Consider the following 12,082-nt stretch of genomic DNA (forward strand, 5'->3'; position numbering starts at 1 on the left):
TGTATTTCTTCTTTGTATACTTTAGCAGTTAAATTTCTGTTTGTTGAATGCTTGCTAGAGAACACTTGTGTTTTTTAGAATAAATGAATTTGAGAAACTTAAGGTGTACTGAAAGAAGACATGAAAATGAGTGTAATTTTTTTGTTTTATCCAGCCTGCTCTGAAAATATTACTAAAAATATTTGAGCATGTGGCAACTATGAAATTAAGGAATGCTGTACCTGCTCTAATTGATATCTTTTGCAAGGTATGATTTTATTTTATCCCTTTTATTTTTTGATAATGAATAAGCAAGACAAATGATTTCTGCTTACACATGCACCACACAGCATATGGAAGTTCCTGGGCAAGGGATTGAATTTGAGTTGCAGTTGCAGCAAAGCTGGATCCTTTAACCCACTGCGCTGGGTGGGATTGAACCTATGCCTTGGCAGCAACTGGAGCCACTGAATTCAGATTCTTAACCCACTGCGCTATAACGGGAACTCCTGCTTACACTCTTTTTTTTTTTTTTTTTTTTTTTTTGTCTTTTTGCCATTTCCTGGGCTGCTCCCGCAGCATATGGAGGTTCTCAGGCTAGGGGTCCAGTCATAGCTGCAGCCACCGGCCTACGCCAGAGCCACACCAACGCGGGATCCGAGCCGCGTCTGCAACCTACACCACAGCTCACAGCAACGCTGAATCCCCAACCCACTGAGCAAAGCCAGGGATCAAACCCGCAACCTCACGGTTCCCAGCCGGATTCGTCAACCACTGAACCACGACGGGAACTCCCTTACACTCTTAAATTACCTTTTATTCACATTCTTTATGCCAAGGTATTCTTTTTTCAAAAATGTTCTTTTACTCCTGAAGAAGAGTTTATGAACAGACTCCATTGACTGACAGGGCTTCCCCTTAATTAAATAGTTCTAAGCATGGCAGGTGACTTCTTTGAACTAGTCTCATCTCTACTTCTTAAGGATATTTAGAGAAAATTTTCTTTTTCAAAAAGATTTGAGGTCATCTATAAGAAATACACAAATCAGTATATAAATAAAAAATCATTACCAAAGTAGACGGAATTTTATATTTTCTATTAAACAAAAACAAGAATTTTTATGGCATTTTAACATTATATTAAAATTTTTACCTTTGTTGAATATTTTCTAGTATTTAGTACTACCCAGCCATTCATTTCAGAATAAGCCTAATAACAGGAAAATTACCATTTCCTGCCCATTTTTTTTTTTAGGAAGCAGCATTGAGATCACTCTAGCAGATGAACAAATATTTCAGTGAATACCTCTAGTTCCATATTACAAAACTTGACAAAATTTCTTGCCTAGAAATTTTTGGATCAGAAATTACTCAACTTGCAGTTACATAACAAGTGAGTCACAGGAATGAAATGCATGGCATGGGACTATAGTAATAATGTACTATTTTTGTATGGTGACAGATGGTAACTAGACTTATGGTTGTCATTTTGAATATATAGAAATAAATCACCATGTTATGCACCAGAATTAACACAGTGTTGTAGGTCAATTATTCTTCAAAAAAAAACAAACAAACTCATAGTAAAAGAGGTCAGATTTGTGGTTACCAGAGGCAGGGGGGTGGGTGGGGAGTGGGAATTAGATGAAGGCAGTCAAAAGGTACAAACTTCCAGTTAAAAGATAAATAAGTACTTTATATTACACAACATGATAATTATAATTAACTCTGCTTATGTTAGGTAGGAAAGCTGTTAAGAGAGTAAATCCTAAGAGTTTTCATCACAAGGAAAAAAATTTTTTCTTTCATTTTGATAAATGTTCGCTATAATTATTGTAGTCTTTTCATGATGTATGTTAAGTCAAATCATTATGCTGTATACCTTAAACTTACACAGTGCTTTATATCCGTTATGTCTCAAACTGGAAGATAGATAAACTTAAAAATTTTTTAAATTAGTGAACACCTATAGTAGTTGTAGAAAACCTCAATTCGATACTTCGCAGAAATTTTTCCATCAGGGATACAGTATAACCACCAGTGCTGTACTTGGAAACAAAAGAGTGAGTACCAAAGAGGAACAACTGATAAATTGTTGAGATAACTTGGATTACAGGAAGAATATCCAAGTTTGAATTAAAAAGTATTATTTTCCTTTTTGCATGAATGAGTACCAAAGAAGAGGAACAACTGATAACTTGTTGAGATAACTTGGATTACAGGAAGAATATCCAAGTTTGAATTGAAAAGTATTATTTTCCTTTTTGCATTAAATCCTAAAGTAAGGTGTCTTATTATAGTTCCCAAATATTTAAAAATATGCTTCAAATTTTTGAAATGAATTTTGATTCTATTTGTCTCCATGTTTCATTTCTTCCATTAGTCTCTCAGTTTTTTCACACACATTGGTCTCAATTCTTTCATATTTTTGTAAGAACAACTACTTTTTTCCTTCTGCTACAGCTTGTTGAAGCTGGGATGGTACTGGACCCAGATACTTTAACTATATTGTTAAGCTTTTATACCAAGTACAAGCTTCCAAGCAAGAAATAACTGCAGTTCTGGAAATGAAATCCAGGTAAGAAAGATCATTGTAATAAGACTGAAATACATGTAATTTGGTGTGAAGACTCAGTAAAGATAAAGGTGAAGCACTTATCATTGCTCGTATGCCCAAATATCTGGATAGTTTCCCACAGTAAGCCCTTCTCCCTCTCTTGGCTGTGGCCTAGTCACATTGTCATCACCTGCCTCAAGCCAGCCCTCCTGGCCCACCTCACCATGTCTTTTTTCAGTACCTAATTTCATCTCAGTGCCTGGCAGATCAGGTGTAAAAATATGCTGCCAGCCTATACCACAGCCACAGCAATGTCCAGTCCAAGCCGCCTCTGTGACCTGTGCCACAGTTCACGGCAACGCCAGATCCTTAACCCACTGAGCAAGGCCAGGGAGGGATCAAACTGCGTCCTCATGGATACTAACTAGTCAGATTCATTTCTGCTGAGCCACAGCAGAGTTCCAGTTTCACAACTTTCTTAATTCTACCTAATGTACTCTTGCATATATATGCAAGTTACCTTAATTTTCTTTCTGTTTCACTACTTGTCATGTTAACTAAAAATATTTTATTGGGAGTTCCCGTTATGGCTCAGTGGTTAACAAACCCAACTAGCATCCATGAGGAGGCGGGTTCGATCCCTGGCCTCATTCAGTGGGTTAAGGATCTGGCGTTGCCGTGAGCTGTGGTGTAGGTCGCAGACACGGCTCGGACCTCACGTTGCTGTGGCTGTGGTGTAGGCCTGTGGCTACAGCTCCGATTCGACCCCTTGCCTGGGAACCTCCATATGCCGCTGCCGGTACAGCCCTAAAAAAAGACAAAAAGACAAACAAACAGAAATATATATATATATTTTAATGCCTCTCCCTCATTCCTTCTCTCACTTGTTCACTTTCTTTTATTCTTTCATTCAGCTTATGGACCTCCAAAAGCCTTTAAAAAAAAAAAAACCTATGGTAATTGTAAGAGTAGTACCATAGTCCATGAAAATAATACTGTTTCCTTTTCAAACACCAGGCTTGAAGATACATTTGAGTCTTTGAGTTCAAGTTCTATGATTTTTTAAATTTCTTTAAATAGTGGTAATAGCATTTATGTTGTCTGTGAAAATTATGACAATTTATTTGGCAGCCCCTGATTTTGAAAATTGTATCCTTGTACACCCTGCCCCTCCCATGTGCCTGCTTCAAAAACTATTTCGTATTTTTTAGGAAGTATTAACACTCGTGATGTATTTAATGAAGGAGAAAAATAGAAAAATAACTGTGGGTGGTTAAAGAGTGTAGATCATGGTTGGGGATGTGAACCCAACCCCAAGTCAGAAGGGAAAAAATTTAGTATTTATTATTTTATATTTGAGTTTTCCTGATATTCTTTGATACAATTACCCTTTTCTAGGGAGGGAAATGAATTTTTTTTTTTTTTTTTTTTTTTTTTTTTTAGTGTTGTACCCACAGCATATGGAAGTTCCCAGGCTAGGGGTTGAATTGGAGCTGTAGCTGCTAACCTATGCCACAGCCATAGCAATACCAGATCCAAGCCTCATCTGTGACCTGCACCGCAGCGTACACCATGCCAGGTCCTTAACCCACTGTGCAGGGCCAGGGATTGAACCCAAGTCCTGCTAGTTGGGCTCTTAACCCACTGAGCCACAGCCACAACAGGAACTCCAAGAAGGGAAATGAATTTTAATGGTCATTCTTACTTTGATTTTGATTATATTTTTTAATTAGCTTATATAGTTCATTTGAAAAGCTTTCACTTTCAGTAGCTAAGACTACTACAAAGAACTCTTAACATTTGTATTTAGGACATCAATGAGAATTTAAGTGTGTGTATAATTTAGGAAATTCGTTAACATACATTTAATGACTTAAAAATTGTATTTTGAAATAATCTTAGATTTACAGAAATGTTGCAGAAGTTTGTGTAGAGAAATCCACATACCCTTCATCTAGCTTCCTCTCCTGTTAACATCCTACATAAAAATAGTGCCAATATCAAAACCAGGAAATTAATTTTGGTTTGAGGACATTAACTTGCTACATATCTCATTGCGTCAGAGTAGGATATACATGGCTTAGTGTATCTTACTACTGGTTATTAGCCTTGATCACTTAGTTAAAAAGATTATCTGCCAAGTTTCTACACTGTAAAGTTGTTCTTTGTCCCATTGTAATTAGTAAATATCTTGGGGAACACCGGATCCTTAACCCACTGAGCAATGCCAGGGATTGAACCTGAGACTTCTTGGATACTAGTCAGGTTCATTTCTACTGAGCCATGGTGAGAACTTCTATAGTATTAGTTTAATTACACTCTGTTCTTTCCCCCCTTTTCTTCTCCTCTTCCCAGTCACTAAAGGGTATTTCTCTCTTCATTTTTGTCTTTTTTCTTTCTCAGAAGCTTCCTATGCATTTCTTGCTTTCTTTAAATCATAGAATTTTTTAAGTCTTTCTGTGTCATTTGTGTTCTGATTTACCCAGACCCTTTTTTTCTTAGCATTTTCAAACTTAGTGTGGACTTTGTCTTTGTAATGGTAATTCCTAATCAATGTTTGGTCCCTTTGGTAATTTATCTTTCTGGTTCTCTCCTAGAACCAGGTATTTTTGTTTGCTTGCTTTGTTTTGTTTTGGTCAGTGTTCGCTTGCCTCATATTCTTGTGGAGCAGTGAGGGTGGAATGGGAACAGTAGAGATCAAGTGCTGGGATGTAACATTTTTGTCTTCTTTTTATTCACAGTTATTTTAAAGTTTTGCCATTCTTTGTCTGCAAGTTAGGCTGAATATGGTTTCATTGGAATTTGCTTTTTTCTTGTTGTTGCCTATGGTTTGGGAGGAAATAGTAAAAGTTAGGTATCTGTAGTTGCCTTTTCTTCAGCACTAAAGAATTTTTGTATTACTCTTTCTTTAGTCTCTTAGGTTTAAATTATAGAACAAATAAATAAATTGACTTTTGGGGGGTGGTGAACATATTTAACCATTTTCTATTGTTAAAGGTTACAGATGAGGCAATTTAAAAAGAACTGGAAGTGTGATTTAGAGTCAGCCTTGAAAGAAATAGAGGTATGATGCTTATTTTTTAAATAAATTGCTGAAGTTTCTGAAAACCAGTAACAACAAGGAAACTTTGAACAATAACCCAATTTTAGAAAAAGTTTTAAAAATGTGACTGTTACACAGAGAAAAGAAGGAAAAGTTTTGTTTGTAAGTTAATACTTTGAAATGTGTAATTGAATAATTGAATAATTTCTGGAGTTGTGAACTATTTTAAAAATAATTCTAGAAACAGTTCAGTTTTAAATTATTATGTTAATTAATTATGTTAAGGTATAGTAAACTGTAACTTAGCCTGTAATTTTTGTCACTGAGCAGATCCACTCAGTACACAAGTAAGTTGGCTTTCTTGTCATGTGTGACATGACAGGGTAGAGCCAAGGTCAGCCAAGGTGCAGTCTCCAAGCATGTGAGGTCTGAATAAGAAATAAAGGACTTTCAGGATGATTTTAGTTTTCTTTTTCGCCCATGCCTAAAGAATGGGGAAGTTCCTGGGCCAGGGATGGAACCCATGCCACAGCAGTGACAATACCAGCCTCTTAACCTTCTGTGCCACAAGGGAACTCCTGCTTTTAACTTAAGATCATTTTTTTACTCATTCTAGTAATTATTAATCTAGTCTAAATTAGTATTTACATCCTTGAAACAATTTTTGTTGGTGGAAAAATTTCTTAGTTTAGAATGGAAAATAATAGTTTACTAAAATTTACTTTGTAGCCCCTTTAGTAGAAGAAATGTAATGTCTAAAACGATGTGTAGGCCCTAAATTATAAATGGCCAAATAATTGTAAAATATAGTCTCTAAAAGTAGTAAAATAATGAGTTTCATAGAGGCAACTCAAATCATGTTGCTAATCATGTTTTTGATAAAATCTATCTCCACTATCTAGTTCAGATTTGGGGGTGACATCATTAAGTACATTAGGAACTAGATAATTAAAACAAGTGTACATTGACATCTAGCACTTAAAGAAGCTTTGCTATGGTCAGAAAAGCAAAATATGCAATAGCCTGTCATTGCTATTGTAGTGCTTGTCAGTAAGTTTTAAGATTTACTTAGATTATCTTTTTAATTTCTGTATATCTAATGCTTGCATGTGCCTACCCCATAATGTTTGCATAAATGACAGTGTGCATTTGTTTTTAATAATTTTCATAGCATTGTAAAGAAAAAGGTGACTGGACCAAATTGGGAAATTTATACGTTAATGTAAAAATGAGCTGCGAAAAATTTGTGGATTTCCAGAGATTTTGTGCTTGTATTGCTGAAACACTAACAAAAGACTGTAAAGAAGAGAGATCAGGTGTTCCATTTTGTGAATTTGCTGAAACAGGTAAATGTCACTGTTTTGGTCTGTTTTTTAGGGTGATGCAGTGTTCTTTCTGATTGATTGATTGGCTGACTGATTGACTGATATGGTGTTTTTAACATTTAAGCTCCTAGTGTTCATGTTTGGAATAAGTTAATTTGCAGGTTTTAGATACCTTTTCTTCCCTCTTTAAATTTTTCCATGCATTTATTGTTAAATTGGATTATAATATGAGGTCAGTATAATATCAGATATTTCATGTTATTTTTCTTTTCATTCAGACTGGTAAAACTATTGCTAGCAAATTATAGTGGAACATCTGAATTTTTGAATCATTAAGTTGTTATTCATTTAACTATTACAAGAAAACAAAATCATTTATGTTTGAGACCTTGTTTTTTTTACATGAGGGCCTTTTTTTTCCTTTTTTTGGTCACACTGCTAGCATATGGAAGTTCCTGGGCTAGGATTTGAATTGCAGCTGCAGCTGCTGGTCTATGCCACAGCTACAGTAACTCCGGATCCTAGTAGCACCTGTTACCTATGCCACAGCTTCCTTAACCCACTGAGCAAAGTCAGGGATCAAACCCACATCCTCAAGGACACTACATTGGGCTCTTAACCTACTGAGCCACAACAGAAACTCCTTACATGCGCTCTTAACTGCTGTATTCTCTATTAGGGTCGGCAAATTTTTCTGTAAAGGACCAGATAGTAAGTATTTTGGGCTTTTCACACACAATATATTATCTGTGTCACATAGTTTTCATTTCAAACAACCCTTTAAAAATAAAAGAACCTTTTTGTAACTTCATAGGCTATACAAAAACAGGCCACAGGCCAGAAGTGGCCCATGGGCTGTAGTTTGCCGACACCTGGTCTTTGTGGTAGTGTAATTAATTCCGTGTTAAATTTGCCTTTTCCATTATTCACTTTCTTCCATATACCTACTTTGTATTTCAGTTAGCAAAGATCCACAAAATAGTGAAGTAGATAAAACTTTGCTGGGAAGAATTGGAATCAGTGCTATATACTTCTATCACAAGCTGTTGCAGTGGTCCAAGGTACTTGATTACATTTTTGTTTTGGCTTGGTATATAGAGTTTTAGTTTTAAATTTTTGAACAGAATATAGATAGGTTAACTTTGCATATTAAAGATTTGCTAATAATCATTACAGGTGACAAACTGAGATCCAGACAATTTGTGAATTATTATGTGGTATGTTAGGCAAATGTGGAAAAGAAGTGGCATGAGACTGGCTACTATGAAGAATCTCAGTATAGGAAACACTTAGGAAGCCGTGCTAAATATCATAAATTTTTTTTTTTGCCTTTGTTTTTTAAGGGCTGCACCTGTAGTATATGGAAGTTCACAGGCTAGGGGTTGAATTGGAGTTGCAGCTGCTGGCCTACATCACAGCTACAGCAATGCAGGATCTGAGCCACATCTTCAACCTACACCACAGCTCACAGCAACACTGGTTCCTTAACCCACTGAGCAAGGCCAGGAATCGAACCTTTATCCTCATGGAAACTAGTTGGGGTCACAACCTGCTGAGCCACAACAGGAACTCCTAAATATCATATTTGAAGCACCTTTGAATTCAGAATTTATCTTACCAGCTCCTGAGTATTGGTAGCATTATAATTTTGGAAGACCTTTCTTAAGATGAACCTGGGGAGTTCCCATCGTGGCGCAGTGGTTAATGAATCTGACTAGGAACCATGAGGTTGCAGGTTCGATCCCTGCCCTTGCTCAGTGGGTTAACGATCCAGCGTTGCCATGAGCTGTGGTGTGTGGTGTAGGTCACAGACGTGGCTCGGATCCCATGTTGCTGTGGCTCTGGCGTAGGCTGGCAGCTACAGCTCCGATTGGACCCCTAGCCTGGGAAACTCCATATGCCTCGGGAGCGGCCCAAGAAATGTCAAAAAAAGACAAAAAAAAAAAAAAGATGAACCCGGGATACTTACAATTAACAGAACTCCTTTAAAATCACTTCTTAGGATGGCCAGGGACACTGTATACCACATATCTTCATGTCTACCTGTGAGACTTAGCTCACCATAGAAACGGTGTAGCAATTCTTGACCTTACTGTACTACTATTTTTTATACTTCCCTTAGGTGGCGAGCGGAGTCATAGATTCAGTAAAATTCAGTAAAGGACAGGAAAATCCGTAAAAGGGAGGGACTGCTGAGGGATGGAGTAATATGGGGAATAGAATAGTTGAGAGTGGGATTGCCATTGAATCATCTAAATGTATCTTTTATTCTTTCCTTCTTTTTATAAAGAGGTTACATCGCAATTGAAATAACACCTAAGAACGTGGTCACTCATACATATACAAAACTCATGAATTTTTTTAAAAGAAAAAAATTTAAATAATAGTTGTACACAAGTTCTCCACTCCAATGTCTCCAAGATGTTTAACATTTATTGTATGATAGGCCAGGATGGGCAAAATGTACTTTGTCCTTGCTCTCCTAGCCTAGCTTGAGGTTGATCATAGGATTAATTTCTTGGATATTTAATGCTTGAGAATTTGAACACTATGTAGGAAGACCCTTTTTAAAAATTTAGACTGATTTTGCTGAAATTTTAATGTATATTTTAGCTTTATTTGCTAATTTTTATTTCTTAAGATAAAAGAGGATGCTGAATTTGTGCCTGTATTTTAACTTAAAATGTTCACTATCTTATTTAGAATGACTGTTTTAACAATTTATTTATTATCTTTCTTAGCATGAATTTTTTAAATGACTTCATTCCTTTTTGAACATAAAAGTAAATCCATTGGAATTAAACTTAAAGTATCCCTTGAAAATTGCACTCACTCATTTATACAGTCAAACTGAAAGTAGTTTGACATGATATGCATCTGATTCAAAATAGCATATTATATAATATAAAAACAAGAGTCTGCAGACTAAAAGCCACATCAGACCCACAGCCTGTTTTTATACAGCTTGTGAGCTGAGAATGTTTTTTACATTTTTAAAGACTTAGAAATTTATAAACAACCAAAAAGAATAGGCTACTGACAAAATGTGACCTGCAAAGCTTAAAGTATTTGCTCTCTGTCTGTTTATAGAAAAATTTTGCTGACCTTGGGACAAAGTAATAATATATGTCTGATTTCTAATGTCCACCCTAGAGATAATCTTTATGTAGAAGGTGAAATAATTAACCTGTTGAATCAGAAAAACAATTTCTAGCCAATGGTTTTTTCCCTTTTTCTTCACTATCATTCTTTGTCAATTTGATATCAAATTATCTTCTTTTCACTGACTCTTTCTCCTGAATCTTAATCAACAGAAGAAGAACAAAAACATATAATGGATCGTTTTTCACATTAAGATATGAAATCCTTTTGGCAAATGAAATCGTTAGAGAGCACAGTGCATAAGATGGGTGAAAGGAGTACTACTGAAAGGGGACCCAGTGGTGGGTGTTGTTAGTGTGAGGCAAAACCCTGCTTGCTCCCCTTCCCTTTCTCTCTTGGTGGCTGAGCAGGAAAGGGCTTAAGGAGAGAGTCTTAAAGCATTTTGACAACTGTCAGTCTAGAATGATGATTCACATTGCATAATTGGCTTCTATATAGTTATCAGTGACTTTATAGTACTCTAAATGATTGGTACTCAAGAGTTCTCTCTCTTTTTTAACTCTAGGGAAGGAAGGTCTTGGATAAACTGTATGAATTAAAAATACATTTTACAAGTTTAAAAGGACTTATAGGGCCTGAGAAGTTAGCGCCAAGATGTCAAATTGTGAATATTGCAGCAGAAATTTTCCTAAAAAGTGGAAGCCTAGATGGTGCCATTTGGGTGTTAAGGGGTAAGTTCTGATATAATTCCAGCATAAAGTAATTTGTTAAGCTCGTTATAATTCTTGTTTTTGTACTTACCTCAGGTTGATAGTGAATTGTGGGTGATAATTTGGTCCAAACCCCTAATGACCATGTGGGTAGGAAAGATTGTTCTGTAAAATGAAGGGAGAAGAATAACCTAACTTTAGAGAAGAAACTGTATGAATCTTTGTTAAAAAGTTAGTTCTTGGAATTCCCGTTGTGGCGCAGTGGTTAACGAATCCGACTAGGAACCATGAGGTTACAGGTTCAATCCCTGCCCTTGCTCAGTGGGTTAACGATCCGGCGTTGCCATGAGCTGTGGTGTACCACAGACTCGGCTCAGATCCCGCGTTGCTGTGGCTCTGGCTAGGCTGGCAGCTACAGCTGCGATTAGACCCCTAGGCTGGGAAACCCCATGTGCCTCAGGAGCAGCCCAAGAAATGGCAAAAAGACAAAAAAAAAAAAAAAAAAAAGTTCTTACTTTGGCCTAAGCACCATATAAATGCTTTGCCTGATGATCTCAATCTTCATAAAGACCCTCTGAGTTTGGAGTTATTACAATCCCCATATTATAGATAAGAAAATGTTGTCAGAGACATTAACCAGCTTGCCCAAAATGATGTAATGAGTAAGGAGTGCAGACTGGATTCAATCCCAGACACTCTAGCTTCAGAGCCCCAGCTTCAGCTGCTGAGACAGGGAAATCCTGATTGCAGTCTGCATAAACTCTATTTTGTATTTGCATACAAGCATGGCTTCAGACCAAGACAGTAAAGCTTATTTTCCCTAGTAAGTCAATCCATTTAACAAATTACAATGAAATTAAGCCAGCAAAAACAACTAAGGTTATTTTGGCATGAGGTAAGTGAAAATTTAGAGAGCACAGTAGTAGCATAGCATCTAATGGTAGCTTTGGCTACTTGGACAAAGCAGATTTTATTTGATAAAATGGATAGATAAGAACGAATAAACCTTGAGGATCTCTGAGTTAGATAAAAAATGGAATAAATGCACAGGTAAATAAAATAGAAAACTTATACACTAACAAAACTAGCATGTGTTTCATATATATAGAACACCTGAATCTGTTCAGTGCTGGAATATATGGAATATAGAGATTGTGATCAAAAGCTTGTTGGAAAAGGTTTTCTTCAACTTAGCAAACATAACCAATGAAGTTTCCTAGGAGGGGAAGATTAATCAAAATAGAAGCATACAATACAAAACAGAAATACAAAATACACAAATAAAAGAGTTCCCATCGTGGCACAGCGGAAACAAATCCAACTAGGATCCATGGGGTTGGGGTTTAATCCCTGGCCTTGTTCAGTG

At 36.4% G+C, this 12,082-nt stretch overlaps 1 protein-coding gene across 1 annotated transcript in view; it reads left to right on the plus strand.

Annotated features, from left to right (window-relative positions):
- The window catches only part of TOPAZ1 (testis and ovary specific PAZ domain containing 1), a 69,292-nt gene that overhangs the window by 42,288 nt on the left and 14,922 nt on the right, over positions 1-12,082 (plus strand). The window contains 7 exon segments of the mRNA XM_021071723.1: positions 155-247; positions 2,443-2,470; positions 2,473-2,557; positions 5,534-5,600; positions 6,751-6,925; positions 7,865-7,965; positions 10,572-10,737. Of these exon segments, the coding sequence (XP_020927382.1) occupies positions 155-247; positions 2,443-2,470; positions 2,473-2,557; positions 5,534-5,600; positions 6,751-6,925; positions 7,865-7,965; positions 10,572-10,737 (715 nt within the window).

This window comes from Sus scrofa, chromosome 13, assembly GCF_000003025.6.
Source record: "Sus scrofa isolate TJ Tabasco breed Duroc chromosome 13, Sscrofa11.1, whole genome shotgun sequence".
NCBI lineage: Eukaryota > Metazoa > Chordata > Mammalia > Artiodactyla > Suidae > Sus > Sus scrofa.